General features: G+C 39.3%; 1 protein-coding gene across 15 annotated transcripts in view; it reads right to left on the reverse strand.

Moving 5' to 3' along the window:
- Nucleotides 1–23130, reverse strand: part of ABLIM1 (actin binding LIM protein 1) — a 201083-nt gene that overhangs the window by 14544 nt on the left and 163409 nt on the right. For 4 of the 15 annotated variants that reach the window (XM_064663405.1, XM_064663403.1, XM_064663399.1 and 1 more), the window contains exons 11-19: nucleotides 21915–22070; nucleotides 17184–17219; nucleotides 15776–15905; nucleotides 13357–13476; nucleotides 7120–7224; nucleotides 4824–4871; nucleotides 2387–2569; nucleotides 635–726; nucleotides 405–501 (exon numbers count right to left, since the gene is read on the reverse strand). In XM_064663405.1, the coding sequence (XP_064519475.1) occupies nucleotides 405–501; nucleotides 635–726; nucleotides 2387–2569; nucleotides 4824–4871; nucleotides 7120–7224; nucleotides 13357–13476; nucleotides 15776–15905; nucleotides 17184–17219; nucleotides 21915–22070 (967 nt within the window). The remainder of the gene's footprint in view (nucleotides 1–404; nucleotides 502–634; nucleotides 727–2386; nucleotides 2570–4823; nucleotides 4872–7119; nucleotides 7225–13356; nucleotides 13477–15775; nucleotides 15906–17183; nucleotides 17220–21914; nucleotides 22071–23130) is intronic. The other 11 variants (XM_064663410.1, XM_064663409.1, XM_064663396.1 and 8 more) reach the window with 10 other exon arrangements.

Genomic DNA, 23130 nt, shown 5'->3' on the forward strand with positions numbered 1-23130 from the left:
GCTGATTTTCTTTCCCTGGGAGAAGAGACTAAATAGGAAGAGGAGCCATCAGTTTAAGCAAAAGGTGTTATTGTAGTTGAATAGCCCAGTCTATTAGCACGTATGCAATGTGACAGTCACCAAACACTTTAGTTCACTCCTTATTTATATTAGAACATCTCTCTCCTTAGAATTGCCTGAAAATCCTCAACTTCATATTTCTTCTAATTAAAATCCAGCCATGACACTCCCACCCTCACCAAAACCAGGTAAAGAATTAGGCCACTCTTTCAGGGCAGATCATCACACATACACATATCAAGCAGTTTCCCAGTTGTCTTTCTTCTGGGACACTGCCTGATATGTGTAAACATGTTGTTTATTATTCACTGTTCATTATTAGCTCTATTGCCTACATTAATTACCTGGAGAATCGTAACGACTGGCAGAAAGGGCTGACCTACCGCGACTCTCCTTTTCCATCTCTTCTTTCAATATTAACTGTCCCAGACCAGAGTTCAGCTATAAATGGCAATTAAAAGATATATCAGTAAAATAAAGCTGATCAAGACAGTGGTAGAAATAGCTTACAGAAAACGAAGGGGCCCTTTCTGCAGGATGTTCAGAAATAGCATGAAGACAAATTCATAACCACCTTCATGAGCTGCTCTTCCTGCAGCTGCCGGCGCCTCTGTAGCTCCTCATCATCTTCCTCTCTTCCACTTGATCTGCGTCTCATGTCAGCTCCTGCTTCCACAAAACCACAGTACAGAGACAGCTTTGTGTACCAGTGCAACCACAGCTTGAAGATTTCAATGTCAGTTCAAAGTACTGGTCAGTCTGATTTGCTGAATATACAAAGCAGTAATTTCTTGCAAAGTCAAAAGACTTTTTCAAAGCTCACTCTTAATAAAACTCACTTGGATAGCCTGCCTTATGGTTATCAGGCTTGCTATAAAATAAACAAGAGCTTAAACTGCACGTGAGCTCCAAACCAAGCAATGGTCCTGGATGCAAAAGCCAAGATTCAATGTAATAGAGAAAAGGAGCTCACATTGCTGGTTCTAGAAAAATGGAGTTTAATAGCACCAGTAACTGGATCAGCGGCTGAAAACTTAAAGTCTGATTTACATTTACACTTTTATCTAGACTCAGAAAAGCAAATCTGAATTAGCATTTCAAATGGAAAATTAAACTACAATAGTCTCCTAAATGAATACTCATATTTGAAATAAACAAGGCATTATTTTTAGTCTTAAATGAAGTAAATTAATTTGATCCATTGGATAAAGCTAAAATTAATTAAGACACAGGTGTTTTACCTTTTAGTTCCTTAGCTTTTATTGAATAATTTTTATTTTCTTGAATATTCTTAAAAAATAATCCAATTTGGATGCCAGGACTCTTCCATGAATACATAGAATGTGATATTGGTGCAACCATTTAGACAGCAGCTGTATTTTTTTCTGCACAGGCTATATCTGATATAGTTATTCACCAACCCTATGCTGGACAAACTCAGTGTTTCAAGTATGTAGATGTTTCAAATATACAGATGTTTTATCCCTGTAACTCACGTTTGTCAGGCTGCAATCCTATCTAAAGGACATGTTCAAAAAATTGCTGCTGCATGTGCAGCCCCTTCAGTTGGTCACTGTGCTCTCCCACCCTGTGTCTCCTCTCCCAGCACTTCCCTGAAGATCCCACTGTGATGAAAGCCATACATTCCTTCACAGAAACCTGAAACAAACACCACCTCAGTGCTTCAGACATGTCTTCATGAATGAATCAGGCTAGACAGCTTATTTTATGCTATAGAGTCAATGAAAATTAACAGAGAAAAAAATACAAAGCAGAAAAAAAATCTAAAATGATGATGCACATGAATTAAAGAAAAAAATATGTGTAGTGCTACGACACAGAAGAAAAATACAAAGTCTCAAAAAACAATAACTCTGAAAATCAGGACTTATTTAGTCTGTTAATTGTTCCAATTCAGACATTGTTTCTTGCCATGAAATTAGTCATGTGGTTGGAAACAATAATATTTTCTGTGGCATAACTACTATTAGCTTAGGACTAAAAGATTAAATAGAATAACTGAAAGAAGTCAGGCTTGTGTGACACACCACATTTTTTAAGCTACTGCACTAGAGTTCACAAAATTTTCCTATGGGCTAATCTGTGTGATCAGTTCCAAAGTCCTTTAGCAAAACCTCTTCTACTCAGCGAAATTCAACAGTTTGAGATTCAGACATTCAGCGGTCTCACCAGAAGAGCTGCACTTCGTGGTGAACATCTGGAGTGGACGCCACCTTTACTACCCATTTTTACAGCTCCACTATTAACCTACTTTGGTTACCAGTACCTTTCAAGCCGCATTGTTGTACCATTTGCTTTTGCATACCTATGGCAGCAAGGGAGGGAGGACCTGGCCAGTGGTCCGTCTCAATCTTTGGTATCTCGTTGGGTGCTGGTGCATGAGCTGCTGGGAACTTGGAGGACTTGATGATATCCTCGGAGGACTTGCTCTGTGCTGCCAAAGCAGCTGCATCTAGATGGCAATCAGGGAACTTAGCTATGTAATAATCTGTATCGATACAAAGGTCTTCCTTACTCTGGCAAAATTTTATACTTTACAAGTAGTTAATTTTCAGAAGTGAACATTTTCATGTTTTGCTATTCTAATTGCAATTTGAAGCAAGGTAATGCCTTTCTCTTGCCAATAGACTGGAATCGAACCTTCCTCTCCTCCCACATTCCCACCCCCAAAATAACCCCAAATCCGCTTTGGATTTTACTAGGGTTTCACAGTGCAAGAATGACTAGGCAAGAGTGAGAAAATTCAGCCTATGAGTATTCATCAATATCTCTTAAGGAGAGCTGATTATTAATGAAGATGAACCCAGATTTATGTAGTGATCTGTCTTCCCTCTAGGGCAAGAAAACATATAGTTCAGAGGAACAGTACTAATTTTAACACTACTGATGATAATTATTTCCTATATTTCTGTGAAAAGCTGCAAACCAAACAAAAAATAGAAACCTGAAACAAATACGTTTAACTAGGGGAATTTTTTTTCTGCTGCATGTTCTTGCTTATAGCATGCAGTAGTAGCAAAAGCAGATGTAAACTTATTAATAAATACTAAACTCCATTCAGATCAACTTGGCAGGGAAAGGCACTTGCAATGCACTGAACCTCATCAATAAAATAGCTCAGCCATGGGCATCCACTTAAGATTCCATTCTAAGCCAAAGTCTCATAAAAGCATGTGAGGATGTGCATTATGGCTTTCACTTCTTGACATTAAAAAGCAAAAAAAATCCAATAGGATTCAGTTTACATTAAACCCAGCCTTAACTACCTCTTAAGATGCAAACTGTTAGCTCAAATCACCTTCACTTACATGAAGCTATTGTATCAGAAGCAAGGGTGCTGGACTTTTTTTCCTTTTCTCTTTTTGTTTTAAAAACAGAAAGACATCTGTTAACGAAGTGATGCCCTGTTTGCTCATCCAACACGTTCAGGGTAGTTTAGGAACATCAGTATTAGATATCATTGGTAATTCTGACCAGTTTATGACTGGGAAAATCTAAGCATAATTGCAGGCATGGAGGAAGCTGGTCAGAGTTTACAAAAGCATGACTTCAAACAGTACTTACGTATTAGAATTGGTGATGTCAGAGGTTAAACATTCACATGTTAATGGGAGGTGAGGAGATACATTAAAACCATAAAAATAAACAGAAACAATGTTAAGACTTTTTCCAAAATGAGCATATGGTTTGAAACTTAAAAAAAGAAAGGAAAAAACCCTGATGCAATTCCAGAGCAGTGTAATTTGCAATTCCTGACTGCAGAATGGACTTTTGGGCTTTCCTGCTCAGCTCAGTTCAATGCCTCTCAGCCAACTGTTCATCTAAACCCGGTAGAACTGCTAATTTGCCACTTAACCCTAAATACACTTCACTGGATAAAAAGTCTGCAAAAGGATGCAAACTCAAGAGTCTTTAAGAAGTGGAGTCATCTGTCTTTCACCACAGTAAATAAAAATCATCCCATATGCACAGTTTTGTGTTCACAGGAGAAGGGAAGAGTGAACACACTCCATTGTAAGGGGACCTTGTCCTGCAGTACTAATGACAGGCAAGGCAGTGGCCTTCTGCCATCACTGGTGTTTCAGATTTGCTATAGCAACATCTACACCAAAAAGTTTAGTTCACTAACACTGCTGTCCAACTCAGAATCCAAACCCCTGGAAAAACAAGTACAGTGTACTACCTGAGCTGTCTCACAGGGCCTGAGAATCAAATTAGCCCTGTCAGTGATAAGTGTCACCTATAATACCTTCACTAATTAAAGATTCTTATTTGAAGCCACAGATACATTCAGAATTCCAGTCTGATAATAGCATCTCCATCTTTGCTGTTGAAGTAAATTATTATACTGTGTTTAAAGTAGGGAAATTTCAAGAATTCCCTGTCAGAGAAGAGTTTGTTGTTAATGCATTTTAACACGGACCAGTACCTGTATTTTGACAATATAAATTTAAAGAAGTGAAATATTGAAAGGCATCATAATGCTAAAGAAGCAGCAAAATCCCAGCTAGTGGCAATTTTGCCATTAATATCCACATGGCCAAGATTAAACCATATGATACAAATGAAACAACATGCTTTAAAACATAACCACTTGGCAGGACATGCAATAACAGCTGTTTCAAACTTTGACTACTAAACTTATGCTTACAAAGTAAAAACTGAATGCTTTTCACTAATCTGCACACCTTATAATTTAGTTGACATTCCAGTTTTGAAATAAAAAGGGAAAGATCATTTACCGTGCTGTTTGTAGATGGGCGGTTTCCTGTAAATGTTGACACCTTGATCTGTGATATTAAGACACAGAAAAAAAGGGAATATGAAAACTGCTTCAGTTGTAGATAAAGATAACTCCAGCACTAAAACAACACACAGGCCAAATCAAGGATGTAAACAAGAAAAAGCCAGAAAGCTATTTCTAGTATTATACAAAATCAGATTATTTAAAGAAAAGAAAATATAAGAACAAGTGAAAAGTCAAAGACATGTGGTATGAAGTCCTTTGGAGCTGATTCTGTAACATGTAGATGCATCAAGTCATGATTTTAAAGTGGAATAAGTTAGAGAAGAAATGTAAGCAGGCAAGACATTTCAATGGTGAAGATACAAGCCATTTGGGGAATGGCTTTTCCCATTCCCAAATAACTTCTGGGGAAAATTGTGCTTCAGCTCAATTTTCTTTCCAACTGACTGGCTGGATTGAGCAGAGAATGCAGTGAGCCTATGATTCACTTCAAAATCCAGAGCACAAAATACCTGCCTAGGACACTGTTTTGAACAGCCACACTTCAGCAAGTCAAAAGGAATGCTTTATACAATGTTAACTGATATGCTACTAATTCTCAAACCACAAGGACAGATTTCCTTTTTTTTTTCTTTTTGGTAACTTTTTTATGTAAGGCCCACCACATTGTATATCATTTATGTAAATCAGAATAAAAACACTTCCCAGAACTCTAATGCAGTAAATCTACAGCATGTCTAAAAGATACCATATTTTTACAAACAATAATCTAGGACAGGAACCGTTTTGTTCTAAACTACCTTCCCACCCAAGCCAACACTTCATGTATTCAGCACAGCTACAAATACAAAAGTTAATCCAAAATCAGTGCTACAGTGAAAAACTGTGCCAAAATCTTATTAGAAGACCAAAATGAGCTACTGGGAATTCGAAAATTAACATCAGAAACCCATTTTGCTACTTTGTTCTGCCTGAAAAAAGTTTTCAGTTACAACAGAATGAAAGATGAAAAGGAATTTCAGAAATACATGCGGTGTATCACAGATCCAATTAAAGTGCTACAGAAGACAACCTTGCCTTTGGCGTTAAGGAAAGCTAACCCTAAAAATCTATTGAAACAGAGGCAAGTCCTGCTCTGCAGAGCCCTACATCCCTAACTATACAGGCAAACGCATTGCACTCAAGGACACTGTGGTATCTCACTCTTGTGTGTGATCTGTTATGGCCACTTGACCAGCAAATAGGTACAAACATCACAAGGGTAGTCATGCAGTGCTTTTGCGCACATCTACACCACAAGGCTCTAAGTGGGACAGGAGCACAGCTCCTTCTGTGGCTGCACCACTCTCCCACCGTGCTCGAGATTATCACAGCTATTCATGCTTCAGCTTACGCAAGTCCAAGTGAGCCAGGTTAGCGTAAGCGTTAAACCAGCCAACCTTAGCCAGGCCAGGTCACGCTGGGGCTGAAGGGAGTGCACACAAACAGTTTATTTGCCAGATTTGAGGAATGGAGGAGGAGCAGTAACCTCTGGCAGCGTGGAGGGACACTAGGCTGAAGGGGACCTGAAGAATAACTGGATACAATAAGGCTTTCAGCTAGCACTGATGCAGTCAGATGCATGTCCACAACCCTATGGGGACACAGCCCCATCCCAGATGATCTTCTCAGATGCTGGAATAACTCTGCAGCTCACTTCAAAACAGAGACTGCCTTTTATAGAGAGGACGTCCTAAGGCATATATATATATCCTCGTGGATCTGCAGGTACGCCTGAGGACACCATGCCATTGCACAAAACAAGTAAAGAAACATCCTCACCTGCTTTAAAAAGAAGGAACACTAAACTAGAATTATTGGGTTCAAGACTGAAACAAGTCACAGCAATCTGAATGTACAACATATGTAATGGTTCACTGGCCACTTCTTTTCTGCATGTCAATCAAAACCAACTCCTAAAATTAGCAGAGCTATGCTGGTGCTCAGATGGTGCAACTGGGAGAAAAATCAAGCCCTGCGTAGCTCATATACAGCTTACAGGCCAAAACCAGACTCTGAAAACCAAGACATTCTAACAGTGAAACACCTGACCAACAGAACAGGCAAAAATCACAACAAAGCCCCATATTTCTTAAGGCACTACTCCTCTCAGCAAGCTGAGAAGCAGTTCCAAACCCTGAGGGCGAAACCCATGGTAAACAGTGTGAAACGATGGAGACAAGACAGAAGTTACAAAGGCTACATTCTACACTGTGACAGGACACCAAGACACATACAGTGCCAGCTCCTACCTGGAACATGGAAATGTTTAGGGGCCTGAGCGTAAGTTGGAGTGAGAGGGCGACTGTCAGGCCGATAGGGGACAGGGGAGTTCCGACCGCTGGACGGCTCATTGCCTCCAATGAAAAAATGGAGAAAACAAAATGAGAAGAGGGAGAGCAATTAAAAAAAAAGAAAAAGAAAAAAAGCAAGCCCAATCACACCCAAACAAAACTGGTGGAATCAAAACTTCCAGGAAGAAAAGAAGTTGAACCAAAAATATAAATACAAACAATAAGGAGAACTGGTAGCCCTGGGTGACTTTTTTTATCTCCCTGATATTCCTGCAGAAACAAAAATTCATGTTCAGGTTGGAGTTGAGGTTTGAGCAGCTCAGACTCATTCTGACGGCATGCAGGCAGGAGCTGTGTGCTCAGAGCTGGTGCTTAGATGGGCAGTGTGGAAAAGAAGAATGGAAGGTTACTTGGCAATCAATTTTTAGTATGGAGATTGATATTTGGAATTCAAAGGCGCAAACATGGAGCATAGTATTAGATATGCAACCAAAAGCAGATAGAAGCAGATGCTGGCAGTTACTACAGTTCACTAAACCAAAAGTGTACAGAAACTAGAAACAGAAAATAGCTGTTAGCTCACTTGGCCCATATCAAAAGGCATAACTGTTCATTACACACTCTTTCACTGGTTTAGAAAAATTCTGATATGCCAAAATAATTTGTAAAGCAATGCAGCCCATTTGGTGGCTGCACCCACATTGCTGGTGACACTCCAAATCTCTGTCAATGCCAAACTGGGCTCTGATGACAATATTTAACCAGTGCTGATTTAGCAAACCTGAATCGAATGCCTAAAAACTTTAGTTCTATTTTGCACGTACTGTTTGTTCCACTTGTAGGATTACTCTTACTGGGACTACTTTGCCTCCTAACAATGCACCTCAGCAATCCAACGGCCCTGGAAGTTCCTATGTCTTGCCAGAGCAAGAGGGCTGTTGCAGAACCATGCTGGTTGATCCCCAAGTATCGAGACTTAGCAGCCAGATGTCCAAACACATGGCTCTGTGTGTACCTTAAAAGAATGCTGCTGCCTTTTACACTGCCATTCTTCATACTAGGGAGAACCATCCGCATGGGTGCTTATTTTACATGAGTGGGGATGATCACAATAGTGAAAAGTAGGGGAACATCAAATCCCTTCTATTTTTCAAATATGCACAAAGGCTTAGAAAACCTTAGGAAAGCAGATTGAGAAAAAAATGGAGTAGGGGGGTGGTGAGAATGATAACAAGTACAGGAGAGCTATAAAACACAAGAAAAAGGAAATTGCAGGCCTCCTTTCACCTACAGGTTTCCTATGTCCTGTTAGACGACCCAAAACCTTGGACTCAGCACATTTCTTATTTATATATTTGGGGTGGGAGATAGGTGTGGGAGCAGAAAAAAAGTTTTCCTTACAATTTAAACAAAAAATCATCTTTTACTTGAACAGGCATCTGCCAATCTAAAAGGCACCAAAAGGGAGAAAAAAATGCTCTTTACAAACCTTGCTGAAAGAGATGTGCCACAGAGGCCTCTGCCAGTATACAAGTTAGCTCATCTGCATATACATGTTTTATAAATTACATGCCCATTTCAGGGGGCTTGGTTGTACAAAATTTTTCCAGAAGAATGCATGTGCAAAATTCTATATTTACCACTTTGACATTTCAGCCCTAAAAGACATGATGTTCTTTCAACCACATGACTTGATAGTGGTTTTCTAATTCGGGTGCAGCAATGCTGAGCTTCTGGCCAAGTAACAGTAAGTGCTAGGTTTACTAACTCTGAAAAGCAGTATGAATGATTAATTAAAACATTTTTGCCATATCTCAATCTATGGTCCGTTACTTAGCAATTCTACTCCTCCAGCCTTTGAGATATTGTGATGGTGAAACACCTCACTTGGTTAAGCTGATTTTAATTATGTCTTTTGTTTGTATTGAGAAATTATGAGTTACTTTTCAGCAAAATCATTATTCTATAAGGCAAAAAACCCTCCATCAATATTGATATAGTCTCAAGATATAGAGACACGTCACTCTGCCTTTCTGCTTCCATTAGCAATTAGTTCGCTCAATGAAAGAGAAGAACAAAAGGGATTTATTGACCTGTGGACTTGTCACAACAAAGGAGTCACAAATACATTTTACCTGTTGGGAACTGGGCGTCAAAATGTGGGCATGTTCAATTTGCAATGCCTCAATCACCAACGCTAAAAATACAGGGAAGAAATCCTTCTTATACCCCTCCCTATTTCAGCTAGATGCAACTAAGTATGCATAAATGTGTGCTGGCTTATCTTGTATCTGGGACACAGATAATTTGTTTAGAGAGAACTGGTAATGCTGTATAATGCATCCAGTACCAGACAATTACTGTGGTACCATCCTGCACATGATGCTTTACAGATGTCTCTGCTGCCTTGTATTTCCTGGGGTTCCTGTGCAGTCTCTCCCTTCCTAATTACTCCTACCAGTAGTGACAAATAACTCTCCTTTACACTTTCTAGGATGGCAGACTCATTACCTCCAACCTCTGCAAGAGGGAATGGTACATCTACTTAGCTTCTCATTAGACCATCCCTGAGGAGACCACTCTCAGAATGAGGCTTAAGTGCTTCAGATGCAGCTGTAAAATTACCCACAGTTTATGGAAGCAGTGCCAACATCTGCAGAGTGTGCATATGCACACAGGCACGCAGAGCTCCTGGCTGCCTGCACCTGCCTCCCAGGGCCTGCTTGCAGCTTTACATAAAAGTAGGGTCTCTGCATGCCCTGAATTTGGGTTCCTTGCTGTGCCTGCACAGGAAAGCCTCTCTCTTACTGTCTCAGATATACCATAACTACTGTTAACTCCCCAAAGCAACAAGAGCACTCCACCAACACCAACGCAGAAAGAACTAGCTCCCACATTCAACATAAAGTTGAATATGCATGTGTATAGGTTGGGGGGGTTGGAGGTTAAGAGATAACAGAATAAACTTAATATAAAAATCAATCCCTAGAGCACAGAAGCCTCAGAAATGAAATTTAGAGGCTTTTTTTTTTTTTCTTTCATTCTCTTTGCTCCATCAGGGAGTTCTTGTTTTCTATAGCTCAATTTGTTAAGGAGGTTGCCATAGCAGTCAGGAATATAATTGCTTGCCTATACACTGCACAGTGTAATGCAGGTTCCTGCTGCCTTCTGAAGTGCTCACCACTGGGCTCACTGTGTGATTCACAAGCTCAGTTCACAGAATCAGGACAGAAAACCCACATGCAAACAACACTGAGCCTTCTGTCAGCTTGCAGTATAGTTGCTCTACTTCTCAATAAACATAGGAAAACAAGCTCAAAAATACCTGAAACCCTAAGTCCTATCCAGGTTTTGTCAAATTATCATTCATCATCTTGTCCAGATGTGTAGCTCTTATTTCACACACATGGAACAGCCAAAATGGCTGTTTTCCAGAGCAGAACTTTCAGCTGCATCCACAAAACCCTGGAAATAGTTATCAGGTACAGAGATGATTTGATTTCAGAAAGATGCCTCAGGGAAGGAAAGCAGGAACCTGTGAAAACCAAGGCCCAAATTCACAATAAAGGTGGGTAGATTCCTCACGGGAAGGGTCTGTGAGCAAAGGAATACACAATACTTTGGAGCTCTCTATATGGAAATCTTATGGGAGCTCTGCAATACTTGAATGCCTTTGAAAAATTCTAGGCATGTGAGATGAAATCCTGGCTCTCAATAAGACTTTTGTCTCTGATTTCAGAAGGGTCAGGGTTTCTTTCATTTGTGGACTTGTTTTGATTCTTTTATAGCAAAGATAGTACTGTATTGAGACAAGACCAAATTCAGTGGGGAGTCCAAATCAGATTAGATGAAGTCTAAGCTGATGCATATTACATGCTTTTCCAGCTTGTTCAACGTATATGTTCCATCAACAAACTCTCACTAAGACTTTCTGAGGCATATTTAGTCCCTTTCACTCCTCCAGTTTCTTGACTTTTGCCTTTAAGCCTTATGTTGTATGAAAACACACTGAAACCAGTCTAAATGTCTACTTTTCTGGCTTGATTATACAAAATAACACAAGTGAAATGTGTCATATAACACTTAAATTATCATTATGCCGTTTGGAAATCACGCCCCTTTACCAAAGCAGTTTAGGCACGATCCATATTTTCTGACTCTTAAAAGAAGAAACCCTAAAACTACAGCTTTATGAGATCTTTCTTACAAACTTACATCAAGTTCACCTTCTTGCTAAAAGTACAAGTGAGAAATGCTGACCAAGTAACAAGGTGACCACATGATGCCTCTTTTTTGAATCACTGCAAATATATCCATCACATCAAATTAACCCCAAACAGTGCTACTGTCCTCATTTCAGATACATTTACAAGTTCTAATTCCTTATTAGACACAGAATTGCTACTCCAGGAAAAGAGTGCAGTTCTTCAAACTGAAAACAGACACCTAGAATACCCAAGGCAAACCCTTAAAGGTAAGAATATCAGGGAGCTCCATTAGATTCTGGCAGCCAGTGCCAGAATGATCTCCCTTTTCTGCTGCACTGTGCTTCTTTCTCTCAACCAGCTATTTGGCTGCTCTTTCAGTTCAGCCAAGTGAATTGCAAGACATGGGTACCTGCTACTTGCCCCTTCTCACATGTATGACATCCTTGGGTGGTGAACACTGTCACAGTGACGTGAACTGGAGCTTTCAGGAGCTTTGCTGAGTTACGACACACAAATGATGCTCAGGCCTTCAGAAAATTGTGGACTCTTACAACATCTTCTGTGGCATATCTGATAAAAACCATCCTCACCCCTTTGCCTACAGCGCTTGCAATCCCACTTGGCCTTTTGTGCCAATAACTGAGAGAGACACCTGATCTATTCTTTGAAATCTGAAAACAATAAGCATGGATTTCCAATAGTTCTTCTCATTTATCTGTTGAAGAAGCTATTTTCTCAACTGAAAAAGAATGAAAATGCCACTTGAAAGAGTGTGAGCATTAATTTTTATTTACAGCAAAGAAATGTTGAAGTTGCAAGGACTATGAATTAACTGCATGCTGAAATGAGCACTGTATCTATTTTTAAGGGTCCCAATTTTTTTAAGTGAGGTATTTTTTTAATAGTGACATAATAGGAAGGTGGACAGTGCAGATTAACAAAAATCATCTAAGAAAAGGCAAGAATAAAATTAGTAATGGTGATCTGAATGCCTAAAGATGTATGATGTTGAGATCTATTATCATTTCTTGAAAGTTCATGGCAACAACTTTCTTGAAACTGCTTTTGATTATCTCCAATTTATGATTAACTACATTCATCAATGCTACCAGATTAGAATCTATGTTCAACTTACTCAGCTGCCTCTTTTTGAGTTCTTGAGGTGATATAAGCTTGTGACCTTCTCCCCCAAAAGAAGAGATGGCCCAGTCAGAGTGCTCCAGTAGAAATTAACATAAAACTACATTCACAAAAAGCAGGAAACAAAACTAAAATCTTATTGAGTTAAAAATGAGTTCCTTGAAGGGATAAAATAAAAGAACAATCCTTCTCCAAAACAAATAATGGGAAATAAAAGATTTAGTAGAAGACTAGATCCTTAAATAATGTAAATCATTGCAATGCTACTGCCTTTAGCAGAGCCTGCCAATTCACACCAGTTGAAGAAAGGCCTGGAGATTTTAATTTTACTTTGCTGGTCTCTAATCATTGCCAATGTGGAAAATAAAGATTAACTGCATTGTTGCCATTGATATTTATATAACCTTTTTCTTCTCCATATTTTTGATCACCTTGCTCTCATTCAGGCAATAGTGTAGTCAATTTTTCAAGGCATGCTTTAAGAATGTGGAACTAATAATTAAATTTTATATGCTAACTGCTGAAGTGATTGTTATGCACTGCTTTAGAAAGAAGCTAAACTAGGCACATACAGGTTCTAAATAGAAAATGACAGTGGTTTTCTGTGTATTTCTAGCAGGTAAATGCTTGGTGGCTCTTCAACTAGGGCCCTTAGAAATGACATATTTCCTCCAAAAAAGGACATTATGTCTATGCTAACGTAGTTCTAAGTGCAAGGGCACATTTCGAGGCATGCTCAGCTACACAGCCAACGACCACCTCACAGAGATACACCTTATCAGCTTTGCCAGAATGCTAATAAATCTCCAGCCTGGAGGGTACTCCCTGGAGAGGCCTGGCTCCTTACCTTTGACATGGGGGATGAAGTGGTGTCGGAAGGGGGAGTTGGGGCGGGAGTCATGGTGAGAGGAGCTGAGACTGCTCGTGCGCAGGTATGACAAGCGCTGCACACCAGTAGGGAGCAGCTCTGCGGCAGCAGGGAGTCGGGGGGCAGAACACAATGAAAACAAAGAAAAACAATAAGAGAAAGGCAGGGAAGGAGGCTTCAGAGGAAGGGAAAGAAAAAAGGCATTGAACAATTAGGATTCTGAAAGGAAGGAAGGAGAAAAAAAAAAAAGGTTAAAGACGTACCAAAGGGTTCATAAATGTTAGACAAAATTACAGGAAGTATTAGAAGAGAGGCTTAGATTTGAACTGCATCACTAATTTTAGCATAACATTATTGGCTTAATGAGCTTCTGATCTATGCCTTGTTACCTGAAAGTAGCTTGCTACCAGCATGCAAACATCACAAACAGTGTCGCTCAAGTAGTTAAGAAAGCAGCTGGTTTGGAAAGTGCCTGACCAAAAAATGTCAGCCAAGAGGCATGCAAGCTGTTTTCTATTGTTTTAAGACATTCCAAAAATGCTGCCAACATCAGCTAGGGCACAGCAGGAGGAAAAGGCTGCAAACTTTTTCAGAGCTTGTATGTAGCACTCAATTTTTGAAGAACCTTATGCTGACAACGTCAATACAGCAGTTCACTTCTCTCTCAAGGGCTAGCTGGGAGCAAAAGAGAAGTTATCTGGGGCCACTGGGTTTATTCAGAGAGAAATTGTTCTTGCAAATAACATGGTGAAAAGAAGTGCCATTAGGAGAAAAAAGGTAAATATACATGTGTTATTATTCAACATGAATAATTATTGTGGGAAAATAATTACTGTAGGAAAATTATTAAATAGTATTAGCAATTACCCCAAAGCAGGGTAGAAAACATCAAATGATGAATTTGATAGAATTACTTCTCTGTCATGTGAGGAACAGTAATAGGTGAGTCGAAGATGAGAACATCTGAGCAGAGATAAGTTTGAACAAATATCTTCTCAGAAAATCCCTTAGGGTGTGGACTTTCTGAGAAGATTTTATATTTGGATCCAAACTGTGGCTTGAGCCCATTCGCCCATCACAAGAGTTACATCAACAGAGACTGTTTCTGGGGAAGGTCTTTGACTGAACACAGACAGTAAAACTCAATCACAGTAGAGTCTGGAATAGGACCTGGATTTGTTCATATCTCTGATACAACTGATATAAATGGAAAAACCCCCTCAGAATTGTCAGAATCAAGAGACAGAAGTTTGCAGCTTTTTCATGCTTTCAAGTCTCTTTCAGTTTCAGTTGTAACGTCATCTTAAAACACAGTCATGTTGTCAGCACCAAGTATCAGACACAATTTGCTTCTGTCCCACCTCCCCTGGGTCCCGTAAATAAGGCATTCACTGACAGACACAATTGGCTGCTTTCAGCCCACCCCCACTAGGAAATGGCTACAGCATTCAAGTTCCACAGTGGTGGCTCTATTATAAATCTTTAATTTTAAAAATGCAGCTCCTATTGCATATGGGCTTTTGGCATCCCAACTGTTCAGCTGTAATCACCAAGGAAGATGAAACCGTGCGATTGTATCACTTAATTTAAAAACAGATTACAAAGATTTAATTCATTACCATACACAATAAAATCAGTCTTGAAGAGTCTTCAATGAATAGCATTTAGCAATACATTTTTACGCTGTTTGGGTGTGGATGAATAGTTCATTTTTATGTCTAGCTTTTATATACACAACCAGTAATTTTGAATGCACTGGGAACCTGAACGACCTGTACATTTTCTAGATTGCACACAGAACTTGTACATCACTGCTAAACCAGAAAATGAAGCCTGTGCTTTCAAGTGTTCCCAGGCAATTGCCTATGGCTTTAATTAAGAAAGATACCTTGTGAACCATGAGTACATGCTTTAAAAAATGACTAGCAATTTGGAACATATGGGTGTTTTGCTGCTGAATATGAGATTCTATGGTGGCACCAAGCTTTAAATGAATTTTTTAGAAGTGAGTAAACCTACATTACTGACTTCTGCATAGTCAAGCCATAATTTTTGCTTCCAATATATGATACTTTTTCCAAATTCCAGAATGAAGTTTGTGATTCACTGCTGCAAATTTTTGCTTGCTTTCAGAAATATACAAATATTTTAAAAATAATTGATTGGAAACAAAACCAGAAGATACATATTTATGACATAAGCAACACTCATAGCCTAGTGCAAAAGAGTACGACAGTCAAGAACAAAAAAACAGGCAGAAAATGAAATATTAAAATACGCAACAATTTTTCAATCCTGAATTTTCACTCCTAAAAGAAACAAGAGCTTCACTGCACCACTAAGTGGCATAATAAAGAAACAAGAGTTTTACACATACTTCTAATGCAGTTGCCCTTACCAGGTCTGTGGAAATGCTGAGGGGAGCGTGACATGGTGGGTGTGTAGCTGTGACGACTGTACACTGGAGAATTGATGGAGCCCTGACTAGTAGACCTGTGAATCATGCGATCCCGGACATCCTGGTAACCCTGCAGAACAGAAGCATTCACTAATAAATGTAAATGCACATTACACACCTTTAGCAGCACTTAATTTCCACAGATCTGAAGGCATCAGCAGAAGGTACTGAAATAGCAATATCCCTTAAACTTTCAACCTACTTCATTATTACTGTTCTCCAGTGATCTGTTCCAAAGAGTTCAATCCATTTTTATAGTGAAGGACAAAGTTCATTCTTGGATGGTTCCAACTCCACCAGTAATTTCTGTTAAATTCTATATAATCCTAGATTTGCCCACATTCCCTGACTCCACAAGGGAAGCTACAGCCAGAATATATCTATCCTGCAATGTCCTGCACAAGACATATGAGCTTGCCTTCAGCTGGTTAACCTGGCAGCAAGAATTCAAAAGCTACAGCACAGAGTCTGCCTAAATTTACCATGTGTCACAACTAGCTACATCAATAGGAATTTACTATCCAAATTAGACTCCCCTTGTATCAGAAAACATGACACCTTCTCATATAGCAAAATTCAATTTACTTGGTTTCCTGGGGAAAAAAGCCAACAAAAGAAAGAAACAAAAAAACCCCCCTCAAAACAAACCCACCCCCCAAAAACCCCACAAAGCAAACCAAACTAGGACAAAAGGGAAATGACTGATGTTAATGCATGAAGATTTACAAGAAATTTTATAGTCACTTTTTAAACACATAGAAATCAGTACAACTTTTAAGTTGCAAAAAAGCAACACTCTCCACCCTCAAAATGATAATGCATAAGCAATAGTATCTATTGTATCCTGACAAATTACTTCCCAAATGTTTCATGTATTAATTTCATTTTATTATGATATTCAAATTAACTCCTATGCAAAACCAAACCAAACCATAGTTCTGTTTTCTTCAAGACAAAACTGCAAATGTTTCAGTAGCAAACATGAGTTATCATTTAGTTGCTTAGAGTAGCATTTTATCTCATGTAAATCATCCAGCTCTCAGGATCAGAATCCGCCTGTGCCACAGGAAGGAGGAATGTACCAGAAGTGACGCCTGCTGGACAAAGGGCTCTGCTTTACAAACAACAATAGAGGAGGAGTGGTTGCTTCATGTTTTGTACAATCTGTCAATAAGAGCTTAAGTTTCCTTCTTAGAAATAATTTTTGTTAAGTTTCAATATTAGAAAACATGTCTATGTGGCAAACAGAGAGGAATCAGACTGATAACAAAACCAACACCCGGATTTGCTCAACTGAATAATTGTAATCACAGTAAGAGACTGCCCCCAAAGGTTCCACCAGACTTACTTCTGCAGAAGGGGTAGGTGATAATGTCCTTGGAGACTGCAAAGACATAAAACATAAGGTTATGAAATATCATTGCATGCACTGGGCCAGAAAATGGTAATCTAAACATCGCTGCAGACACTCTGATATATGGCAATGTAAAGTGACAATGCAGAAATTACTGAGGCCATTCCATCACCAGAATTTGCTTTTTCCACATTGCTCAGGAACTGGTCCATAAATCACTGAAGTTTAAAGTTTCTGGGAGAATCTTTATACGGGTGATTAATTCAGTCAAGTATCATGCAAGATCGTCTTAGCCATCTAATCACTGTGGTAATTAAAACATAGCTGTGAAGATCAAAATCAGAAAGAGTTATTAATTTAATAACCATGCCTGTTATGAAGAAATCTTTAAAATGGAAATCAAAAGTAAATAAACTTAACTCAGAGCTTTGCATGGAAAATCAAAATACAGAATATCTTTCAGGATGAAGCATGTTTTTCCTCCAACGCACACACTGGCAAAAATGCGCTTCTCCCCAAGGCCTTACATTTCATACTCATGCAAAGGAGCACGTAGTTGTCATCAACATTTCTTTGATATGACCTCCTTTAAATCTCTGTGTTCCTCCATGGTTATGTAAGAACAGACAGGAATTACAAGCAAGTGTATTGAAAGAACTGCACAAAGGCCAGTGGGCAGAAATATGCACAATATCATGAAAAGTTTCTATAACACAGATAGGGAAACTGAGGCAAGAAATACCTTTAGAAATGAGACATATGATTATGCATACATTGATGGTATGAACAAGAATAAAAGCCATGTGTAATTACCAGTTATGTGCCCTTTAATCACCAGACAATTTGGAGCTGAAAGATGAGGACTTAATTATTTTCTTTGTGCACAAAACTTCAATATAATAAACTGGGCAAGTGATTATGCTTTTAAATAAGACCATAATTATTACAGAATGATATAGTTTTAAGATAGTATCTCAGAAGCAAAACTGCAGATTCTGGTCTAACTACTACAATAATGTACAACAGCAGTAGTGTAAAGCATATGCAGAACTTCTGGTATTAAATATCCAGCTATATATTTTGCACTGAGAGACCATTAAATCTCACAGAGCTGGTGACACTGGGAATGCAAAGTATCCAAACAAAGGAGCTACATTTTTTTATTGGATACAAAACATCTCCTTTTCAGCAATTTTCCATAAAGCTTTTAAAGACTGCTTTTGACTTTCAGTCAAAGCCTTGAATGTCTTCTACATTCTTATTTTCCTAATTCTTATAATCTAACAACAGCAGCTCTAAAAGCTTTGCTCTACATGAAACGTATCATACACAGTGCTTTGGACCATCATTCTCCACAGAAACCAAGAGCTAACCTAAAACTCTTAATATTAATCAAAAAAACACATGTTGTGAGGTGCATTCCCACATTTATCTACTAGTAACTCATGTGTTACTCTAAATAAACAAATTTCCATCACCTGCTGTGGTTACCTACATGCTAAGGTGGTGGCTACAGTAAAAGGTAGTCACAGGAATCTAAGACTGGGAAGGCAGCCCAGAAAGTAGCCTGCTGAATCCATGTATTTTTTCCTTTCATATATTTTTACTCCCTCACTACCTGACATCATCTCGTTGCTTTTTGGGAAATGGAACCACACTCGCAGCCAAGTTACTGTTTATCATGCACAGGTGAGCTGTCATATCTCAAACTCTGAGGCTGCCAAGGAATGTTTGGTTCAGGGTTTATGAAGTCTTTTAAAACCTGGTGTATTGCAGAGTCTACACTATAATCAGTTTGAAATACATCGTGCAGACAGCTGAGAAAAGCAGCTCTTTTCCAGAACAGTAAACCAGTGGAAATACAGAGTGACAACTCCAGATAGGGAAGAGAAAGAAGAGGAAGGGGAATGGGAAGTGGAAAAAGACCCATTCTGACCAAAGACACAGTGAAACCTCTACTGCAACAGGCCCAATGCCCTATTGCTTTGAGATCTGAGGGTCTGCTCTAATACCTGAAGTTGCACAGGTCATTTTGTGCTCCGGGAAGTTTCTACACACTTTATAGGTGTCCTTCTGTAACACAAGTTCTCGCTGATGCCATTTTAACAGTCTTTTAATTGAACTACCAGGTGGGATGCCTTCTCCATTTTGAAGCATCTATCACATTAGAAAAAACTTTTTCTCATTTTATGACAGCTTGTTTACTGAAAGCTGTTACGGACATTCGCTGCTTTCAATAGACAGAATACATGAAATAAAGGACACGGAGCTAAAATGTTCCTTCTCTCTGTCTCTTTCTCTGTCTCTCTCTCTCCACATATATATGTGTGTGTATATATATATATATATATATATAAACTCAACAAAGATCAGAGCTGAGAAAAGACTTCAGTACTCATCAGGTTGCTGCTCACAGGGCAGAATGGCAGGACCTGAAGAACTTGAGTATCTGACGGTTTCTGGAAACATTATCACTGCGTTAGGGGCCAGCCTCGCTAGCAAAGATTAATTCGCAAATTTCATTCGTATCTTTTAATCTCGTGCACGCTCGGAGCTCACCCGCGAGGGGGAGCTGTGGGAGAGCGCTGCCTCCCGAGCTCCACAAACATCGGCATTCTCCTGAAAAAGGGACCACGAGTGGGAAACCTGGCAGAGCATTTCCCTGCCATTGCAGTGAGGATGACAGTCTCATGCTGTGTTTTCGCACTTTCTGTGGCTAAAGTATGTCATTGTTTTGTAGCTCATTCCTTATAATTAAGGTTTGTCTCCATCCCTGGATCAACTTTGGTGCCGCTTGCACATTTCCCTTGTACACACAGAAATCTTTCTTAGCTGAGACTGGTGATTTTTTTTTGTTTTAATCATGGTGAGGGGCATTTCTAGTGTAGAATAAACTCAGGGTCCCCTTTTATGTAATACCACCACACACACCCCCTTTGCAAAGAGAATGCAGGTTAAATCACTCAGTCTGCAAATCCCTGCCATGACTAAACATGTCACCTCCTTTGCTTTTTAAAGATGATGGTGACTGATGTAGATATACCAAGACTGTTGTCACTCGACTATCACAACACAAACACAAGGTAAGGGACCACTCCACCCCAATGGGCTTGTGTTCTCATTAGGGCAAGGGAAGGGAGGAGAAACAGATACAAAGAGGTGAGATAACTTGCCCAAGGTGACAGAAGTCAGCAGTAGCATTGTGTGAAAACCCCAGTTCTTCTGTTTCCAGAACGAATTTCTGTACTCACTAGAAATTAACTGAATTTAATGCTGGTGAAAATATGATACAAGGAAACCCCAAAGGCTTTTGCTTATTCCCAGAACAAGCATAAAAGCAGGCAACTTACACCATACTGCTTTATCAGCTTCCAACGTACTGCTTTGTCAGTAAGGAGCTTCCCTTTAAGGATGAACAAATAGTTCACCTTCTCTGGTGAAATAAGTTCTTCCTCTGCAACTAACAAGAGACTTGTGTTTGTAGTGGGTTTTGTGGAATGGGTCAGGCCTGTTGGAATTGGTCAGAGGTCACCAATGGTGACCACTCAGTGGTTTTGAATCAGGTGCCAGCTGGATACACTACCAACATAAATCGGAGGGGGGAAATTCTGTAATGTTCTGACCCATTAATCTCTTTATTTTATTCCTGAGCTGAATAGTCTCCTGAATTTTCAACTCATGTTATTATTTAAGAAGCTAACCCTATAAAACATTAAAGGACAAAGGAGAAAAACTGAGGGAGCTCTGACCTGCTGGTGGGCAGAACACTGCTAAGAAAGCAGATTATCAGTCACACTGATCTGGGCATCTACAGACCACTGGTGCTTGAATGATTTACTGTAATTCTTTTCTCCTCAGCTCAAATTCATACTCAATTCAGTTACAATCAGTAAAGTCATTGAGACTGCAAGGAGGTAAATCCATTTCCATGTCCATTTAGATTTGCATTCAGGAAGTCTGATTTACAGAAAGATGGTATCACATGACAAAACCTGCTTCACAGTCTGCACTGGAATCATGTAAATAGTAACTGCAGCTATGGAAATTCACCTGAGAAAACTGGGGACCCTACAGTCTGAAAGATACTTTTAAATACAAATTTAAGAAAATAGAGATACTTTTTCTTATCATTGCATGATACAGGAATCCTTACTAAATATCAGCAGTTTAAAATGTGAGGCAGGTATTTCTATAACACAACTAACCCGCTTTCCCTGGTGGAAGAGCACTTCATCCTGACCCAGTTCAGATTTTATCCAGAATGTCTGGCAAAGTGCTCCAGCAATATATTTCCCTTCAGTATGTGTGAGATAAAGTATCCTGCTGCTCTTAAGTCCTGCTTCTGCCATAGAATATCATGGTATTCCTCACGTTGTGTTGTGAATATCAGTGCTCCCCAGCACAACGTGAGGCTTTTGCCCCACGTTCTGGACTTTGCTGTACCCAAAGACTAGGATATCCATGAGAGTTATGAGGATTCACACAGAGACAGCCTGCAAGCCTCCCCCCTGCCATTCCTCTGCCAGTGGCTGGTGTTGATTTGGTGTCCAATTGTGCAGTTTCACACACGAGGCATCATCATGAGTGTTCCCATTAACCCCAGACAAAACAGACAAAAAGCACTGTGAACAGCAGCAGCAACAGCATCTAGGAGTGTCAATTAGAAGCGAAGCAGGCTCTGTATATAAAGCACACAGCGGAATGAGTTGCTTGTTGGTTCATTACCTCTCCAAGACTCTGTCTCTCCTGTCTGTCCTCGTAGGCGGAAGTGTAGAATGGCTCATAAGTAATTAGGTCTGGACGTTCAATGTCATAAATAGCCTTGACTTTGGGAATGGCTGCTAAATCCTTGTAATCAAGGATTTCATTGTCTACTTTTGCCTGAAGGTCAAAGACAGAAGATAAATTAACTTACACAAATGCACTGGCAATTTCTGTTTTACACAATTTATGATTTTGTGTATTTGTTGTCACACTGTTTCTATGGAAAACTCTTTTTGGTGCTCTACATGCAAAGTGAATGCTTCTTGTTCTTCTCCAGCAGGCCTCCTCTGCAACAGTTCACACTGTTTTCTTGGTTTAGGGAAGAAAGAACATGGCATATATAGTTCTATATACAAAAGTTTCTTCTCCCCAGTAGTGAGCTGAAAACTTCAGCTCTGCAAATGATTCATTTTTTGGCCTCAGGCAAGTATTGTCACCTTTCTGCTCTTGTTTTCCCACATGTAAAATGGTGATAACATCGATTTAGTTTGCAGATTACACAGATTACAAGGGGATTCCATGCTGAAGACCACAGACAGGTATTCAACTTATAGCTGTGCACACAAGAGGAAACAGAACTTATTAAAAGGAAATAAAAAGACAAGGAGGACTGTGAGGACTGGGTATCCAAAATCCCAAATGAAATTATTAAATTGCACTCATCACTCATCCTATACCCAAGCTTCTGACTAAGACATCCACTGCTGACCAACTGCATGGTACTGGCATCAACTATTTTTTCCACTAAGACTGCAAGGAACTCTGGACTAGTTAAAAAATGGAAGTAGGAAATCAGTTCCAAAGTCAGATACATACACTAGAAGGAGCTAGAAAGAGGCCTTATATTAGTTTAGAGAGCTAATATCTTTCCCTATAAAAAGATTTGTAAAAAATATCATCATACATTTTTACCTACCTTACAAAAGAAGGATATTCAAATTGTTTTTCAACACTTCTACTAGATATTTTATTTATTCATAGTGGGCTGCATAACAAAACTCACTCAGTTCTGTTCTTTCTGAGTACTAGAGCCTAGAATTTTCAGATTGATGTGCATTTGCCTTTCCAAGTTCTCTAACAAACACTGGTCTTTGTGGTTCTTAAGCAGTGCCATAAACTAGAAACAGTTTTTCATAGAGAAACAAGGTTTGAAATAGCTGAGAAATTCACTGTCTAA

The sequence above is a fragment of the Pseudopipra pipra genome, chromosome 8 (genome assembly GCF_036250125.1).
Source record: "Pseudopipra pipra isolate bDixPip1 chromosome 8, bDixPip1.hap1, whole genome shotgun sequence".
Classification (NCBI taxonomy): domain Eukaryota; kingdom Metazoa; phylum Chordata; class Aves; order Passeriformes; family Pipridae; genus Pseudopipra; species Pseudopipra pipra.